The 20493-nt window shown below is 32.8% G+C and overlaps 1 protein-coding gene across 1 annotated transcript; it reads left to right on the forward strand.

Moving 5' to 3' along the window:
• Positions 1-11455: 11455 nt before the first annotated feature.
• LOC145611030 (uncharacterized) lies at positions 11456-15249 on the forward strand. The gene is made up of 6 exons (XM_081666268.1): positions 11456-11474; positions 11574-11751; positions 12910-12989; positions 14153-14450; positions 14682-14851; positions 15086-15249. The coding sequence occupies exons 1-6, from the start codon at positions 11456-11458 to the stop codon at positions 15247-15249; spliced, it is 909 nt and encodes a 302-aa protein (XP_081522394.1).
• The last annotated feature ends 5244 nt before the right edge of the window (positions 15250-20493 follow it).

Below are 20493 nucleotides of genomic sequence, written 5' to 3' on the forward strand. Positions count from 1 at the left end.
GAAAGTTGCTAAGTTTAGATACTCAACTTTGAGTCTCATTTGACAAAAAATGTGGGCCCTTTTCAATATTATAATATGTTTTGTAATTTTTTTTAAATTTAAATTTTATTTTTATTCTAAAAAAACTTATAATATGATTTGGTGGGCCATAAATTGAAAGTGACATTAGTATACTTAAAAGTCTCACCATTGGAAAATTAAACTTCACATGAGTTGCTAAATTGAGAAGTGAGTTGGGTATCACAATTGGAGGTAAAAAACAACTCATTTTGTATTTCAATACTCAAAGTTGAGTCTCACAATTGGAGATGGTCTTAACCGGTCGTTCTCTTTTTATACCAAAATTGGTTTCCATCCTAAAGTAAGATAAGGGATATTTTTTGTCTTTATCAACAAATTAAACAAATGCAATCGTGAGGTTTGAAAATATATTCGATATTGCATTTGAATTTTTTTTTTTCTTCTTGTTAAGCGAATCTAAGTCTTTTATATTGAGTAATTGAGTTTTGTTTTTTCTTTTTTTTTTTTTTTCTATTTTCTTTGTAGTAGTTAGAAAGAAGACAACCTCATGTTGATTGTTTCATACCACTTGTCATTATTTTGGCTACCTATGGTTATCAACGAAGAGTTAATGAGAAGATAAATATAAATAAAAACACTATTATGAAACTCCTATAATTAGAAGAATTAATTTAATATTGATATATTTATATGTAGTAGACCTAGCTAATTGAATATTGTTATAATGAGATTATAATGTGCATGCTTTAATTAGATCCCATCTGATGCAATAAGAGCTAAAAAAATTCTGTGATTATTTGATCAATCAATCTGAACTTCTAAAGTCAGCTCCGAGCAACTTGTTTTTTTTTCTATTTTATGTTAATTTTTTTAAGGAATCAAGTGAAGCAAAATATGAGCAAAGTATTCTAACAAGAATCAACTGAGAAAAAGCTAAAAGACTATAAAATATCCTTAAGGAAGACTTTTTAGTTTTTATTGAAATTTAATAGACTTAATTTTAATATTGTTATTAACCAATTAAGCACATGCACGTTACGTTAAAAGATTCCCAGCTATTTTGCCTCTTTATTTGCTGATAGGTAAAGGGCAGCAATATTAAATGGTTAAACTTTTAGGTTTTACTTACTACTCAAGATAAAAGATCAAAATAAACATGTACTTCCTCAGTTTTTATTTAGTTGCAACACACCTCTTTAGCACGCATGTTAAGGAAGATATTAGACTAGGTAAACGAATAATTTAATTTACAAAATTTTAACACCTATAAAAAGAAAGGTATAAGTTGCTACGGTTTAAATTTCATAGATTAATTCATTTTTTACCTAGTTTAATCATCTGATCTCATCGATAAGCGTGATAAAAGGTGTGTTGCAAGTATGAAAAAACAGAGGAGGTATATATCAGTTACGTACCTAGGTGACTCTATAGTCCCTACACTAAAATTATAATTCACTTGAGCTGTTGAAGTCAATCGTGAACAACCTGTATCCACCCCCCACCCCACCTTTTGTTTTATATTGTATTATTAATCTTACTTATATATTAAAAGACGTTTATAATGAAGTTTATGTGGCACGTAGACTCTTTCAACCTGAATCATTATGATACCCAACCTCTTGTAATAAATATGGTTATTTAATCATCTAAGCCAATTAGCAACTACGTTATAAATATGAAAAGTGATGTATATAAATACTAATTAAATAAATAAAAAAAACAAAAATATTAGATATATATAATCACAAAAATATTAGCAACCCGGTGCAATGTCCGGACCTACCAGGGGCAGAGCCACGGGGAGGGGGGGGGAGGCAGAGTGATACTCGTTGGGGATCATATTGTAAAACTGTTGCGAATGTCACTTCATTGTATTCTACCATTGTTAAGGTTCTTGAAAAGATTGGAGCAAATAAGATTTACAAAGAGGATCGTGTCAAAGCTATCACTATTATGGATACATTTGAGTAATTTGAGTTCATATTCATGATACACTTGATGTCCGAAAATTTTGGGATAACAGATAAATTGTGTCAAGCTTTGGAAAGGGGGATCAAGATATTGTTAATGCCATGTCATTTGTTACCTTGACCAAAGAGAGGTTGCAAAAGATGAGGGAACATGGGTGGGATGACTTTTTAGATCTTGTCACTTGTTTTGTGTTAAACATAACATTGATGTTCCTGGTATGAGTGATTATGCTTGTAGGGCTGAGTTTGCAACTCCATAAGAGCAGCCCTTTATATTTGTTAAAATTCCCTCATACTCTAACACCCATCCTGCTCCTCTTCTTTTAGTCGACTTATTCCAAGCCCCATCAATTTGTATCGAAATTCTGGTTGAGCCTATAAGTTGTCGTCCTATACTTGCAATATTGTAATAACCTGGTGGGCTGCTAGTTTCTTCCTCTAGTGAATGAAGGAACTCTAGCTCTTGAGGTTCGATATGTTCGAAATCACTTTGATTTTGTATACTGTAGGGAATATTTCAAGCATTATGATCCCAAGCTTGAACCCCACTGTGATCATACACTAAAGTATAGTGGCGTTCTAAAGGGAAAGAAAAGAGAGCAAAAGAGTCGCTAACAAGTTTTAGGAACTTGTAAACCCAAAACGATCCAGGAGATCGTCAACTCCATAAGGTCTTGAACCAAATAGGGCTCGGGGATGAGGGTACGAATCCAATCTACAAAAGAAAGGACCCGTCCTATAAAATAGGCCTCCACTTTGTTCTACTCGTATTCATGTGTGCTTTCTGACTAACATGCAAACATTAGGTTAACCCTAAACTTGTTTAATCTATGTTGGTTGAATATTAATGCACAAATAAAACTATTGGCGATCACTTGTATTAAAATCATATTAGCCTAAACCAAATTATTAATTATCTTATTAAGCATGATTTCAAATACAAATTCCCTTTAAACAAGTATAAAAGGCGTGATCAAGCAATAACAATAATATCAAGCAACATAATAATAATAATAGCAACGATCATAGCATAATCATAATAATAATCATAGCATAATTATAATAAGGCATAATAAAGCTTAAATATAATAGCAAGATCCTAGGCATGGTACTAACAAGATTGATAACAAATCCTAGCATGTCACTAAACATTAAAGATCAAAGCTTTTAACCCTAACATGGTACTAACATGCTAACATGATATTAGAAATAATAAAAGGCACCCTAAACATGAAACTAGAAAGCATTAAAAACATCCTAACATGATACTAGGAATATTAAACAATAATAAACATGCTTTCTACATTAAAAGAGAGTAATAAAATTACATACTTTGATGCCTCATACCTCTTTCTAATAACAAAATACACAAGTTATTAAACTTCAATGAAAATAATAAAGAATTAAATTAGAAGCAAAGCAAAATAAAGTTTAAACTAGATTTGGACCAAACCCTCAGAAAATATTAAACCTTGCACGTCTAGGGCGAAGGCAACTTCGAACTTGGCTAGATGATTCTAAATCTTGTGTATGCGGAATTGTGTTTAAAAGGTTGGTTTAGAAAGAGAGAGAGAAAGAAAGCATAAATTGCTCAAGAGAGAATAGAGAGAATTGGGTGATTCTGAATGAATGAAAACGGAGTTTCGAGACCCTGTTTATAAGGAAAATAGTCCGGAAAAGTATAGAATTTGATAAGGAATAAAACTACACGCTGTCGCTAGAAATACACGCTGTCGGGAGGCGACAAGGTCTGTCGCCAAGCGACAGAGTTGTCATTTGGCGACAGTCTGACTTGCACGCGCTTTTCCACGCGGAATCTGTTCTTTAACCAAATTGATCTACGGAATCCGTATAGAAGATAAAACGTATCTTTTAAAAATAATAATATAATAATAATAATATTTTATTCCAAATAAAAATCCATCTTAAAATAATTATTAAATCTAATAATATTAGAATCTAAAAGAACCTTCTAGAAATCTCTAAAAAGCTATAATTAATCCTAATAATTTTAGGAATAACAATTAACATTGGGCCCTCCTCTAGATCATTGGGCCGTATGTAAATAATTAACCGGGCCCAGTTTAGTATTTTGGCCATAACTTCCTCAATATTCATCGGAATTGGGCTTATAATATATCATTGGAAAGGTCTTTTTGAGCCCCATACAATTACACTATTATTGGACCCTTATTATGGACCAAACTAAACTGGTTTGGCTATTTTTAATAAATAAGGTTGTTTTCAAAAACAGAGAGAATAGAATTTTAAATAAAACTAAACCGCAACACTTGACTTTTCCACACTTTCACCTCATTCGATTATGGTTCGACGTGAAAGGCATTCATCTCTGGGTTTGGTTTTGGGGAGACACAAATGGGTTTCTATATATACTATCTTTCACCCTCTCAAGAATCCTTGTAATATGAGTTCTAGTTCCATGAAAACTGAACTCATTCCTAGCCAACCATATTTCCCAAACTGTTGCTAGGAAGGTAGTAATTCGAGTACTACCTTTACCATCCAAGCTATAGAATTGCTGGATATACCAAATTAACCAATCTTTGATTGAAATGCTCGGGCTTATAGATGAAATAATCCCAAGACTCCCACATTGCCATACTCTTTTTGCTACTGTACATAGCCTCAGAGTATGGTTTATATTTTCCTCTTCACCACACACCTCACAAGCCCCATTATCACTTATGTTTCTAAGGTAGAAATTGCTTTTAACAGCTAGCCCATTATAGAATATTTTCCAAACAAAACTTTTCCATTTTGGCAAAATTTTTTGACTCCACAGAAATTTTAGAAATTTTACCTCTGAGTCTGTAATCCTTTCATTGTTTGAATACAGACTCATAAGGAAAGCATAACCTGATTTTGTGCAAAACCCTCAATGGATAACCCAAAAAAATTGATTCTTTCTCTAAAAAATTAATCAAGTGAAGTGAAGTTGTGCAATAATTGAATTGGAATATGCAAATAGGGGAGAGTTCTTGTTCATATTTTTGGTCTATTCTTGTTCATATTTTTAGGTTGTTGGGTTTTTTATAATTATTATGTATGGATGCCTGTTGTCTTTGTAGTTTTTGTTTAGGTTGTCGGTTATTTTTGTTGATAAAGGTAGTTTGATTGGTGGTTGTTTATCAGATACCTATGGTTATAGACGGTGATTTATGAGGTTGGGATAGCGTCGGTGTGGGTTTTTTATGGTTATGGTAGGGTGGGTAAGAGGTGAATGCCAAGGTCTGGTGTTGGGGTGGGTGAGGTTGTTTGGGTGGCTAGGGTGGGTGGGCCTTGGGCGTTCTGGTGGGTGGCTTAGTTAGATAGTAGTTTTAAGAGGTCATGTGCCTCGCACATGGTCGGGTCAATGCCGGAAAATAGAGTTAAACCCTTTTTCCGGCCAAAGGTGTGGTGTTGCAAAAACAAAAACAAAAATTGATTAAGGTGTGTCTTTGAAAAAAATAATAATAAATAAAAATAAAAAATAATTATAAAGTGGTTTCTTGCAAAAATATTAGTTATAAAATTAAAGGTGGTTTTTTTGCAAAATTTTCTTAATAATTTTGTCAAGATCATGTAGTATTTTTCTTAATTAGTGTTAAATGACATCATAATTACTACCTTATTAATTTTAATTATCATTATTGGATATCTTATTGGGTACCCAATAACCGATCTGAAAGTCTGAGACCCTAACTTATTGGTTCGCTTTATGGATACCACTTTTAGTGATATTAGTTATCGGTTATTACCTAAGGCCCTATTCTTTTCACCTTAAAAAAATAATATTAAGTAAAAATAATTTCAGTTCAGTAAAAATAAGTTAATTCAGTAAAATTAATTTCAGTTCAGTAAAAATATAATTTCAGTTTAGTAAAAATAAGTTCAGTTTAGTATAATTCAGTTTTCTTAAAGAAGAATTATAATAGAAAATTAGTAAAAATAATTTCAGTTCAGTAAAAATAATTTAATTTCAGTAAAAATAATTTCAGTTCAGTAAAATTAAGTTCAGTTCAGTAAAAATAATTAAGTTCAGTTCAATAAAAATAATTTCAGTTTAGCAAAATTAAGGTGAATCAAACAGGGCCTAAGAATAACACTAATAAGTGTCCACGCCTTGGGAAACAATCGCTGACTTCTACGCCTCCAGAAGTGTGGAACGAGTGATAAGCTTCCACGCCTCGAGAAAAGCTTGTATGATAATGAGAAATATAATTACAAGTCCCTACGCCTCGAGGAACTTGCAACAACCGAGAACTTTCCATGCCTTGGGAAAAGCTTGTCTCATAATGAGAAATTACAAGTCTCTACGCCTTGAGAAACTTACAACGTGAATTGTCCTCATCTAGGGAGATGATCACTAGGTGTTTGATAAATGATAATGGTTCATTTTTCCCCGAATGTGGGTTTTAGATGATGGTAATTTGTTTGATTGTACCTGAGACCTGCAAAATAGAATTTGCCACACCATATGGACTGTGATTGGCTTTACCAAGCTTGACTTGACACAACATGACATGTGTATCAGTGTATGACTTGTGACTGGGTGTGTATATGTATAGTTTAAGTGTGCGCAGAAATAGACGACTGAAAATGCAAAAAATTCCGTCCTTTTCTGTCATGAGTGGAGGGTACTGACTTCTCCCAAAAAAGAAAGACGTAAAAAAATGAAGTAAAAGTTTTCAAACTAACCTAGATGTAAAAATGTTTTTGAACTTCCCCAAAATAAAAAAGATAAAAAATAGAAATTTTTTTGTACTTCCACGTCGAGAAAATTTTGAAAAAGTTTTTGATCTTCTCCAAAAGAATATACATGAAAAAAGGAAGAAGTTTTGAACTTCCTCGTTGAGCAAAGGAAGATGAATCACATGGATTTTTTTTCTTGTCCTATTGAATTGCTTGTCTTGGAAATAATGTATGCATGATGAATATCTAAAGCTAGGAGGCTAAAGAAAATTACATCATGTGACACGATCAATGAATGCACTTAGGTCAGGAAGCCAACCAATATATAATTTCATATAAAATGAGATTTGAGATGCATAATTTCATCATTGTTGTAATATTTGTAGAACATAGTAAGTATATGTCTTTTCCTATTCTACCATTATAATTCATAAAAATAACTAATTTATACTAGGATTCTATTTGGATATACGTGATATCGATAAATTCAACTCATAACTCAAAACCTGTTAATACGCTAGTAGAAATACATAAGTCCGTAGCAAGAAATGCCCACCGATTTTCAAAAATTGGTGGGGATACAAAAATAAGTGAGATATGAGGAAAGGGACTTTCGCACCGGTTCAAACCAAATCGGTACGAAATTATATCAATTACACTGGTTCAAACCGGTGCGGAAAAAAAAACCGCCCTTATTCTCTTCCTTCTCTTTCTCTTTCTTCGTTTTCATTCCCACTTCTTCAATCAGTTTTCATTCTTTCTCTTTCTCAGTTAGAATAATTCCAGAATAATTATTAATGTACCTGAGAATTAGAATCATTCAAGAATAATTATAAATTAAGATTATATTTTTTTAAAAAAATCATAATTAGAATTATTAAAACCTATTTTGTCCTTACAAAATTAGTAACAAAAAACTCCCAAATCTATTGACTTGAGCCTCTTTCTTTTTTAAATCGATGTCAGTGCATCAGAAAGTTGAATCTGATTAATAGTAATAATATAATAATGTTATACTGCTAGTTCAACTGTCCACACTGTTATTCATAATGACGTTAATAAATCAATTGCCACTTGCTAATTATATATACTTATATAATTATATATACTTATATAATATAATAATATTACAAGTCATAGTTCAAATTTTCGGTTTTCATTCTCTCCTGTAATCAACTAATCATGGACTCATGGTAGCTCTAGCTCATTAAAATACGGAGTACTTACATTATTGATTAATTAAGTCAACTGTGTATGCATGTTCGGGCATGTTGTAAGACTTGTAACGCTTCTTCTTATTTTTATTTTTAATTTTAACTCGTATATTTTTATTACATTAATGATTAAATCTTAAAATTAGTTGTTTATGAATGTTGCTCATGTAGTAGCCCTCTTGTTTTTAGTTGACTTTTTTTATAAGTTGATTTTAATGGGCTGTCAATTTTGTTTCCTAGAAGATGTAGCATTAAAGTAACCGGCTCGTCTTATGTGCGGCCGGCTACATTGTGTGACCACTTAAAATAACCCCTATAACATTGATTAAGTAAACCTTGTAATACCGACCGAGTAACCCCTATAACACTGACTGAGTAACTCTATAATAATGATGAATAACTCCGTTAACACTAACTAAGTAACCTTGATTACACCAGCGAAATAAACCCTGTAGTGGTTGGCCACACCATGTGGCCAACCACATATAAGACTTTGTTTAAGCAACAAACATAAAAATTACAAAGTATATGAAAATGCTCAAAGGTATAGCTTGTATTCCCTAGATAGGTATTTCCCTTAATTTCATGCTTATTTCTAAAATAGACACGAGAATTGAGAAGAAGGGAGGAAATAGAGAAAAAAATTTCTTGTATGAGAAAGATAATAAGTAGAAAACATTACATGAAGTAATAAAATTTATCTTCTTAATTATAATTAGAGAAAACCCTAATTAACAACTAATTTGATTCATCTTTTTTAGGACCCTAATTTTAAATTCGTTTGATTGACAGTCAAATTGAACCCCCCTGTGACTAATTATAAGTAATTTAAAAATTAATCACTTTGTAATTACATAATTAAGTTTGACAATGCAATGAGTGGTGTGATTGTTTTGAGTGGTGTAATTGATATAGAGTCTGCTGCACTAGCCTTACATTTTGATCTTGGAGTAAGCTTACTTCCTATTATAAGGTGGCAATTTCACCCTTCAGCAGTTTCTTCTCTAGCACTAATTGATTAGTTATGGCTCTCTGACAGTCAACAACCTCTCTATCAATCCACTCAAAAAATTTGAACCCACGCCTTCCAGTTGCAGCATCATAGAACTTACATGCAACAAACGTCCTTCCCGGATTAGTGCTTGTCCAAGATGTCACCATTTTTGGAGGAATTCCACAATAGCATTTGCTTGGGTATGGTTGAGCTGAATGAAAAAGAAGAGCTCGACATTCTGCAATTGACAAATTATAGCAGAATTTAGAGCTAGTAATCCTTAATTCGTAACCCTAGGATAACCAATTTGTATTAAAATCAACAAATCCTCCCAATTTTAAATTCTCCCCAATTTCTAATAACCCTAATTTTGCTAATTGTTACACCCTAGCATTAAAATTTATAATTAAGTGAGTAAAAGAAAAGAATTACCTCTGAATTGCAGACCGAATTTGTTTTCACTTCTTTAATTATGAATTTAGAGAAAAATTGAATTCTTAGGTTGCGTTTTTGAGAAGCGGGGGAGGTTGGGTGTATATATATGACACTCAACAATATTTTTTTGGAGGGAATTAAACAAGTAGAGCCCCATGCCGGAGTTTGTTGCCGGATTGTTGAAATGAGTGTAATGTTGTTCTAAGTTTTTAAATTAAGTGGTAGTTTTTTGATAAATTTTTTAGTGGGTAGTTTTTTCACAAATACCTCTATTAAGAGTGTACAGTTCCTGACAATTTTTCCAACATTAAATCCCTATTTTTCTTAAAACTTCGTGTTCAAAGAAGTGGATCAAGTATTCAAATACAAAGAAAGTATATTTTTTCTTAACTATAAATTGCCAAAGATTTAAGAAAATTTTGATTTTTATTACCCAAATAAAAGGTGAAATTGTTTTTTAACCTCATAAATTTCTTACACCACAAAAAATTCGAAACTTAGATTTTACCACCACTTAACATATATTCGGGTGGAATTCCCTACCACATACCACTAGCCCCACCTCTTTCCCCACCCCCCTTCGATCCTTTTTCCCCAGCCTTGGACTGGTCGCCCTAGATTTTCCCACCACAACCAGCTTCACCTAAACATGGCCATCGAAATCAGCCAAAACTAGTCGCAATCGTCCAGAACAGGGTTTATGAAGTCACATATATAATCGAAACGTGACTGGCCAACATCATGTTTTAGAAGTCAAACTTGATAATCTGATAATTAAGTGTTATGTTGTTTTAAAAAGTTGTTAAAAAGGTGGTTTCTAACAAAGCAAAAATAATAAAAAATACTTCCTCCGTTTCTTTTTACTTGCAACACAGCCTTGTGGCACGCGTTTTGAGGTCGGGTTTATGTAATGTAAACGGATAAATTATTCATTATAATTTTTACAAATGATACTTAAACCTATTCTAATGTTCGTGTAAAAATTATATTGATATAATCGCTCGTTTACCCTCACTAATCATCTCCTAAAATTACGTGCCTAAAAGGTGTGTTGCAAGTAAAAGAAAACGGAGGAAGTAATAAAACTATAATGTAGTTTTTCACAAAAAAAGTACTTCTTTAGTAATTTCCGACAAAATTTTCTTATTTTAACCAAAAAAAAAAAAAAAAAAAAAAATTGTTTTCTCAAATCTGTACTTAGGATGAATACTGAAACAAAGAAATGATTGATAGTAAATAGCCAAACTAGAGGAGAAAATGTGCATGATATAAATTATTGCAAGCAGTTGCTAAATGATACTAGTTGGGAACTAAGGGTGGCTCATGTTTATCATGAAGGCAACCGTGCGGCGGATTGGTTGGTCAACCGCGGTGTTGTTCAAGACTCACAATCTGTTAGAACTTAGTAGAATTTTAGAGGAGGACGCTAGGGGTGTGGCATTGCCACACTTTATTCCTTTGTAGTAGTTGTTTTTAGTATGTTTGTGTGTGTTTTTATTTTCTTTTTGGATTTGTTCCTCTTCTTAATAAAAAAAAAAAAAGTTCAATTAAATCAACAACTCGGTGCAATGTCCGGACCTACACTAGTTTTTTAATGAAATGAGGTAAAGCAAATGAAGAACAAGCGTGGGAAGCTTACTAAAAAAATTCATACATATAGTCTAGCTAGCTTTTGTTCATATATAATAATATATGAACAAAAGCTAGCTAGTTTAAAAAAAAATTTGTTCAAAAGGTAGTTTCTAACAAAAAAAAAAAAAAATAAAAAAAAAAATAAAAAGGTACTTCTTTAGTAATTTCCGACAAATTTTCCTTATTTTAGCCAAGAAAAAAAAAAAAAAAAAAATTGTTTTCTCAAATCTGTACTTAGAATTAATACTGAAACAAAGAAATGATTTATACTAGTAAATAGCTAAATCAAAGTCGTTCTTAATTATTTCTTCAACTACACACCCCTTGGCCATTAGGCTAGTACTAGCTCAATATAATTGTTTAATTAAAAAAAAAGGTCTACAAAACTCTCTATAAAAGGCTCCAAGTTGTGTTGTTCTTCACACAAACCAAAAACCTTAGTAAAACAGGGTCCTTCTACCTTACAACCAACTGCAAACTAAATCAACAATTCAACCATGAGAGATTGGAATGGAAGTATGTTTCATTCTAAGCTTCAATTTAGTTTTGGTGGTTGTATTTTATGTACAATTATATGTATGTGATAATCTGATCTACTGTTAAAATAATGTGCAGTGTCTTTCAGTTTCGACATCAGCGACCCGAACCAACCAATTCGGACTTTCAGAGCAAGGAAGCCTAGCCATTTAAGTTTCGAGATTGATTCATGGCAAGGTCTTAAAGATGCCATGAAAGATTCCAATAACAAAAAATTCTTTGAGACTCCACAATTTGTTGTTGGGCCCGAAACATGGTAAGTGGTAACTTTAAGTTTTAACAGACAATTTTACAAACTCCATCTACTTTTTTTTTTTTTTTTTTTTTTTTTTTTTTTTTTTTTTTCCACTTGACAATTAACGTCAATTAAGTCTAATGGGTGTCGATAAGTTTAATTTTACACTAATTTATGGAAAAAATACACTTTGAGTCGGTTTTTGTTGAATATGTCTTATGGTGTACTTTTTAAATATGTAATCTTTAAATACACTTCGAGTTCGAGTCTTACCGAATGTCCAATCACTTGTTATGAGACTCACCCACCATAAGCCAAATGTATAGAGAGTGAGGGATAGCTCAAGTGGTTAGAACTCCCCTCCCGTTTTCAATAGATCTTGGGATCGGATCTCATCACCCGCCTTTGTGGCTCTCTAAACACCAAAAAAAAAAAAAACAAATGTATAATTTGAGTGGGATTCGGATGTAGTTGTAGCTAAGCTCCGGTGAAAGGGGCCAACTAAAAGAAAAAGGTAAGTACCCTGAGATTTTACAAATTTACCAAGTACCCTTTTGTTTTCATACCCTCGCAAAATATATATGAAAATAGTCGATACGTAACAATGCTAGGCTGCTAGCAAGCGTTTTAGTATATAGTTATTACTAGATAAAACACATGTGCGCACGATTTGTTTGAATTTTTTGATAACAATTTTCTATTTATGTGCTAAAGTTTGTTACAAATTTAGATAAAAATCCTTATATCAAAATTCTTATATTTAATAAGTTTAAACTTAAAAATCCCATTCGCCAATTTTGCCTACGTGGCATTTAAATTATTTAATTCTAAAAGAAAATAATAATCTCTTATTTAATTGGCTACAACTAAAATTTATAATCCTACATGACGCGCTAAGAAAATTTTATCACGTAGGCTCTCTAAAAACTTGGGAAAAAACTCTCCTTTATATACATATATATACATATATATATATACATATACATATACATATATATATACATATACATATATATACATATAGATTATTGACAATAATAATAGCCAAACAAGAAAAAACTTCAATGTATCTAATAGTTCTAGTAGAAACTAATTAATCTCACTCCCCCTTCCATGATTTACATTATGCTCATTGGTCAAAGTTAATATATATACTTTATTTGATCTGTATTAATTAAGGTCGATGATCATCTATCCCGAAGGGGATAAGGCAAGAGGTAGCGGCGACTACATATCCATGTACTTGAAGAGGCACCAAGGTACCACGAGTCAAAGAACGTCGACAAATGTGTCGATCAAATTTTTCATATATCATCTACCTTCACGTCAATATCTGGTTATTGAAGGTACGCTCTTTTTACTATGAGAACAATATGTAACCGGAAATTCTACCACCTATCTGATGTATTTGTGTTTAACTATTCTCTTTTATTTGTTATATACTCGTATTGAATAATTACTTCGTCGGTTTCAACTTTATTAAGTCTTTAAATAAATGTTTGCTTTAATCTTTTGCTTAAAATAAAAGTGTTATAATACTTACTTGCTACACATATTTTAACATCACAAATTCGTATATGTGGATGGTCTGATAGTGTGGTCAATCATATTTTAACATCACAAATGCATTATTGATTTGACCTATAACTAGCAAGTCACGATTGAATTGGATGCCCTAGTTGTACCAATTATCCGTCCCAGATTGTTTGACCATGTAGGTTGGGTTTAACACTATTCTACAAAGTGGTCTTAACAAATGTAGAATTTGTGCCGATGTAACGTCCAAGTACAATAGCTCTTCTTTAGGGGTGAGCAACAATTCAGAATACCCTAAATCGAAACCGAAATATATTAGGAACTGCAAGTTCTGAAGAGGTTCAGATTTCGGTAGTAAAATAAAGAACCTATTGCAACAGTTTCCGGTTCAGGTTCTCGATTTTTTGGAATCGAAACCTGACGATAAAAGTTTTACTTAATCCAAAATCTATCAATTTAAGACAATTTTTTTCTTAATATAAATAAAAATAACTATTAAAACTATTAACTCTATTTTAATAAATGTTACACTTTCTTTTTTGGTAAAAAAACTACATTTAAATATTATACGTCTCTCTCCTTTCATGGTTTCCACCTAAATCTACTACACTACTTTTTTTATATTATTATATCTTTCTTCACACATTCATCATTTTTCAATGAACTATTAATCCCAACTACCTCACTTATTTCTTATTATATTTAAGTCAATTAAATTGCCTAAACCTATGTGTTGGTCAAATTGTAACACTTATTAAAACACGGGCGGAGTATATATATATATATATATATATATATATATATATATATATATATATATATATATATATATATATATATATATATAAACACGGAGGGAGTATTTTGATACCGTCTTAAACTGCAGATTTGGGAGAAAATCATTACGATGTCCGGGGAACAACATTTGGAATACCACAAGCTATTGGAATGAATGATTTTAAGATTGGCACCAACGGATTACTTATTGACGACCATGTTACCTTTGGAGCAGAGGTTTTCGTTACAAACGTTGAACCTACATACTCAAGGTTGACAAAGGTTAAATTTATTTCGAAGAGCACTTTTACTCTTATCAAATTCTCACCTTTGTCTAGAGGCGATTTCTCTACACCAATGGAATCTCTACCCTTCAAGAACACTATGGATAAAGTACAATACACCTGGTGCGTATGAATCTTCGAACTCTACTCTATCCATGAGGATGCCTCAATTTCTCATAGTGAGAAACAAATTACGTGGAATTTTTGTTAATGAAAAAGTTGTTGATTTATTTACACAAATGCCCCAATGAGAATCAAATTTAGTTTCTCACTATGAGAAACAGGGAATTTCCCCTCTATCCATATACTTTTGCCTATAGATCAATTAATATTACGTTTGTTATGTGCGCGCAGGAAGCTACAGCTATATCGAGCAGGATATGGATCATCAAATGAAGACAATTGGTCCCTTTTTCTTGTGCTTGTTGACGAAGACAAGGTTTCCAACGGAAGGAAAATGCTTGTTAGTTATGAGCTCAGCTTGTTAAGCAAGAGAACCGGTGTATACGAAAACCCTAAAAAAGGTAACTGCACTTTGTGTATATATTCGTACGTATATGACTTGTTTGTTGTCTTAGGTGAGAAAGAATGGAAGGAGTACATGTAATGTGATTCATGTAAACCCATAATAATAATTCCTGTAAATTGATTGACTTTGTAGTTTTTTATAATAATAATAATAATAAATAAATAAACCTTGAAGGGAATAAATTATAATTAATGCAACAAGATATTAACAGTATATATATCTGTAACAGAAATGGACTGGATCAGTGGCTCAAACCTTTCAGTGGGTTTTCCGGACTTCATTGATCAAAACGAAGTTTTTGCTTCGGCAGCCAACTATAACGGAGGAGATAGTTTAGATGTGAAAGTGCAATTTAAATCCATCTTCTTGGTCGGCGATTACGATAATAATTAAGATGCTTACAAAAATTAATTCAAATTAAGCACTACATCTACATGATTGCGGCTTATCATATATACTATTACCGTTTTCTCTATTTTACGAGTAGTTTATAAAAATAAAGGGCAATGCTTGCCTCATCACTTTGTAATTTCATTTTTTGTAATTTCTATTCTATTCCTTCTTCGGTTGTTGTATCAGTTGATCATTTCTTTAATGAAGGCTTTCCCTTGTTAATGGTGTTATTTTTCTATTATTATTATTATTATTATTATTATTATTATTATTATTATTATTATTATTATTATTATTATTATTTTTAAGTATAGAGAGAACACTGTTGAATTTTGCGCTAAAATGCAATTAGTATTATATACTCCTGGAGAACTATGGATCATGGTACTCCATACACAATATGGTTGTGTTATTTTGCCTATACTTTATGTTATTTTGCTTAAATCTTGTGTTATTTTGTTAAAACAATATGTTACTTCGTATTTGCTTAGTTACTTTAATCTCAACTCATGCTATTTAACATAAAATAATAGGAACTTATTTTAAAATAACATTTATAAAGATTAAAATAATAAAAAGTTCACATCAATATAACATTAGCAACGTTGAGTTTTAAGAAAAAGTAAAGAGAATCAAACACTTCAGGTCTTGGGAGGTATTAAATTTCTGGACATGAACACATTTGAGCCCTTAATTGACTTCAAATCAATTGATATCTAGGAAACCCAGAAAATTGGAAGAAGAAAAGAGGAGAGAGAAAGTGTGTTTGATTTTAAGTTAGAGTAGCTAAGAGGAAGAGCGAGAGAGAGTGAGTGTGGGAGGTTAATTTCTGGAAAAAACTAGAAAACTGGAAGAAGAGAAGAGAGAGAAATGTCTGATTTTGAGTTGAAGTAGCTGAGAGGAAGGAAGAGAGTGTGCAAGGAAGATGACTGGAAAAAAAAAGGTGAAATAACATATATGTATAGAAAAAAATATATATATATAAATTGAAATAATAAGAAGTTAACATTAAAATAACATGTATTTTATTAACCTAGAGTACCTTGTGTATAATTTCATATAAGAAGTTAACATTAAAATAACATGTATTTTATTAATCTCCCACATTGATGGAAGAGAAATTTCCACTCATGATTTTCCTATAAATACCCAAGTTGGGGTATGAGAATAATCACTTGAGTAAGGTGCTGTAAAAGGCATCTTCATTGAGAAAACCTTTGAACACATATAATTACTCGAGTAAGTTTTGGTCGGGCCTAGCTAACCTCTAGGCAATAGACCTTTTTGGGGAGTGTTGCGGGTGGATTTTCGTATGAGGTCTTCGCACGTGCGAGACTTAAAGCTTTCTGAAGTAAGAGCTCGAGGTACGAGCGAAACATGCTACGTAGGGGTGAGCATGGGACGGGTACCCGTACCGTTAGTACTAACAGTTCGGGTACCCGATAACCAAAATCACTAAAAGTGATACCCATAACCGGAACCGATAAGTTCGGGTACCCGGATTTTCGGATCGGTTATCGGGTACCCAATAAAATATCCATTAATGATAATAATACTTAATTATGTAGTTATTATGATATAATTTACAAGCAAATAATTAACAACAAAACCATATGATCTTGAGAAAATTATTAATAATATTATTAATCATCAATATTATAAAGTGATTATGAAGTAAAGTAAAAGTTTAGATTTATATTAATAGATTTAAGTACGGAAAGAAAGCAAAAAAAATCATTATCGGATCGAATCGGGTAGCCGTTAATTTTAAAATGATACCCATAACCATACCCGATAACAAATTATAGCAATGGGTACCCGAACCGTTATGGTTATCGGATCGGGTACCCTAATTTTCGAAACGGTTTCGGGTCGGTTTTTCAGGTAGTTTTGCTCAGCCCTAATGCTACGGGGGTAAATACTTCTTCTCTTAATCTCTTTTGTTTATTATGCCCTTTTTATTATATTTATTGTGAGTGTGATCTTGGCTCGGGTTTTCTTCCGCGATGAGTCGGACTCATCAAACCCCAACAAGCTGTGCGGTGGTGTGTGGTGGTTTAGCAGCTATTGCAGCTAAGATTGGAGGAGGTAAAGGAAGGTGGTTGTTTTAGGGGGAAAGAGGAGGTCGGCGAACAGGGGAGGGGGGTTGTTTTCAACAAACAGTGGTTGTTTTGGAGGGCAGCTGTGCGGCGGCGTATGGTAGTTTAGTAGCTATTGCAGCTGAGATCACATGAGGGAAATTAAGGAGGTGGGTTTGCTGGTGCCGGGGAGTATTTGCACTACTAAAATTCGGCTAAATTGCGACCATTTTTCTACGACCGTCTGAAAAACGGTCGCAAATTATGAAATTTGCGACCGTTTTTTATGCGGTCGCAATATTACGACTGCTTTGACAACGGTCGCAAATTTGCGACCGTTTTTAGCTTTTTAGACGGTCGCTAGGATGTTTGAACAATTAAAAATAATTCTAAATTAAATTATATCGTTTGCGACCGTCAAAGACGGTCGTAATTGTCATAATCTGCGACAGTCAAAGAGACAGTCGTAAATGTCATAATCTGCGACCGTCAAAGACGGTCGTAAATGTCATAATCTGCGGCCGTCTAAAAGACGGTCGTAAATATCATAATCTGCGACCGTCAAAGAGACGGTCGTAAATGTCATAATCTGCGACCGCCTCTAAAACGGTCGCAGATTTCTAATTTTGTGACCGTTTTAACAGTCGTAATTGTTTTTTTTTTTTTAATTTTTAAAAGGGGGTATAAAAGGCATTCCAACTTCCAACTCACACTAACCCTAATTTTTTTACACAGCCGCTACTCTTCCTTCATTTTCCTTTATCTCCTCTCTTTCCTTCTCTTCCTTCTCACGTTCCTCCTCTCTCTAATTCATTATCCTCTTTCACTCTCATCTTCTATTTTCTGACTTTCATTGCTGAGAAACCAAACAAAGCAAACTTGCTCGTGAATTCTCTTTCTCTAAATTTCCTCCTATTCTCCCTCCCGTATTCTTTCCTCTTCTCCTTTTCGTTCTTTTTCCTTAGGATTTTCGCTCCATCACTTTTTCTTTGTTTCTTCTTCATCTTATCTTTTTCTTAGGATTTCTGTCAACTAATGAATTGTGGTGTTGTATTCTCGTCAAAGTTGGGTATTAATGGTCAAATTCGACCATAAAAATTCCAGATCTGGAGTTTTTATGGTCGAATTTGACCATATAAACCTAAAGAGGTAGAAGTTTTGTGAGAGGTATGTGTTTTTTCTCTGAATTTTTATTATATTTTTGTTTATTTTCAATTTTTGTTGTTTTATTTTGTTCTCTAATTTCCATGATTGTTCAATTTTTTTCCGATTTTTGTTTGTGTTTTTTTTTTGAGTTTTGGTTTGATATTTGTGTGATTTTTGACTTTTGGTTCGAATTTTCGATTTGTGTCGAAATTGTGTGATTGTTGTTCGAATTTTTGTGGGTTTTTTTGAGTTGAATTTTTGAAATATTGCTTAGTGTTTGTGGGTTTGATTTGTGTTCGTATTTTTTGTTGATTTTTTGTTTAATTTTTGTGCATTTTATTTGTGGGTTAAATTGTTTTGAGTAATTTATGTTGCTTTTTTTTGTTTCCGATTTTTTGTTTGATTTATGTAAATTTGTTCGAAATTATATGGGTTGTTTTTGTTGGTTAAATCGAATGTTTGTTGTTTAAATTTCTGGGTTAATTTTTTTTTGATAAATTTATGTTTTTCTGGGTTAAGGGTGGGTGGGTGGTGGTGAATATTGGTGGTTGAAGGTGGGCGAAGGTGATGGTGGGTAGAGGGCGGCGGCTAGTGGTTGTTTAGGGTGGGCAGTGGTGGTGGTTTGGGTGGGATCTAGTTTCGGTGGATCTGGGTCAAGGGTTGGTGGGTGATGGGACTGTTTTCTGTTTTTTTTTTGTTTTTTTTAAAACTTTTTTTGACCGCTTATGACGGTCGCTAATTTCAAGATCTGCGACCGTTTCATAAAGCGGTCGCAATTATTAATATTTGCGACCGTTTTCTTAACTGTCGTTGAAAATAGTAAAAACGGTCGCAAAAAATCTGCGACCGTCAAACGGTCGTAATTTTGTTTTTTTGCGATCAGGAGAATGACGACCGTCATGTTACGACCGGTGACGGTCGCAATTATGTTTTGCGATCGTTTTTGCTAGTTTCTGCGACCGTTTGAGGCGGTCGCAATTTGGCCGAATTTTAGTAGTGTTGGGCACCGGCAGGCGACACGGGGATATGAATGGTGGCTGACGAGGAGGGGAAGGGGTGGCAGTGGCTGGTTGGTCTTTTTTAATTTTTAAAGTTTTTTCCTTTTTTCATTAAATTAAATTATTAAATAATTAGATAATGGATCCCACTAACAAAAAATTTTAACGGAAGTTAGATGGAGGTACCAAGATCTATATTTTGTGACTTTGATGGGTACCAAAATAAAAAATAAAAAAAGTTTTAAACGGGTGCGAAAATTCAATTAGGGTCATTTTCGAGATACCAAAATTCAAAATTTCCTTTTATTTTTTATTTTTCATCATTTATTTTACTCTTCCCATCTTTATGTCTAGCATGGGTTTGTCATTCCTAGACTCTATTATGTTGTTTTATTCACCTTTCCATTAATAAACTAAAAAGAGCATTCTTTTCCTTTTACATCTTGATCATAACACTTTCCATGCATTAAAAAAAAAAAACAATTGCCGAACCGAACACAAGGTACCCCAATGATTTGAGGCACCTTTGAAACCAATTATTCTTATTAACCATTCAAATAGATATCCACATCTTCATTAAACACCTTGAGCCTCGTGTAATGTTTGACCTTCTTTTCTTCAACCCACATCTACCTCACCTTGGAGTATGAAGGTGTGTAATTTGTGTAACATTTAAAGCCAAGTTAAAAAAAAAAAAAATTGTCTAAGGGCAAGTGTTCCAATGTCTTTGATATGAACATGTCTCGAATTGCATCCTCATCGAGTGCTTGCTACCTAGTCTGAGAAACTTGAATGCTAAGTGAGTGATGAACAACATGATTCGAGATTGCTCTCATTGATTAAAATAAATGAAAAATAAAACTTGCAAAGCCCAAATTTCAAATACACATTGCATATCTTAGGTGGGCTTCTCTCGGGCCTTGTGCCTTGTACCTTTTTCTTTGTTAAACCATCAGCCTAACAACATTACACCCTTAAATTTAAAGACCTCATCCTGATTCCTAACGGATACATAGGCAACC

Source organism: Chenopodium album, chromosome 24, assembly GCF_948465745.1.
Source record: "Chenopodium album chromosome 24, dcCheAlbu1.1, whole genome shotgun sequence".
NCBI classification, from domain to species: domain Eukaryota; kingdom Viridiplantae; phylum Streptophyta; class Magnoliopsida; order Caryophyllales; family Amaranthaceae; genus Chenopodium; species Chenopodium album.

Excerpts from the sequence above, each read along its gene's own strand:
- LOC145611030 (XM_081666268.1), top strand. Across the intron at positions 14,451-14,681 it reads GATAAAGTACAATACACCTG|GAAGCTACAGCTATATCGAG; the intron begins GTGCGTATGAAT and ends ATGTGCGCGCAG. Across the intron at positions 14,852-15,085 it reads ATACGAAAACCCTAAAAAAG|AAATGGACTGGATCAGTGGC; the intron begins GTAACTGCACTT and ends TATCTGTAACAG.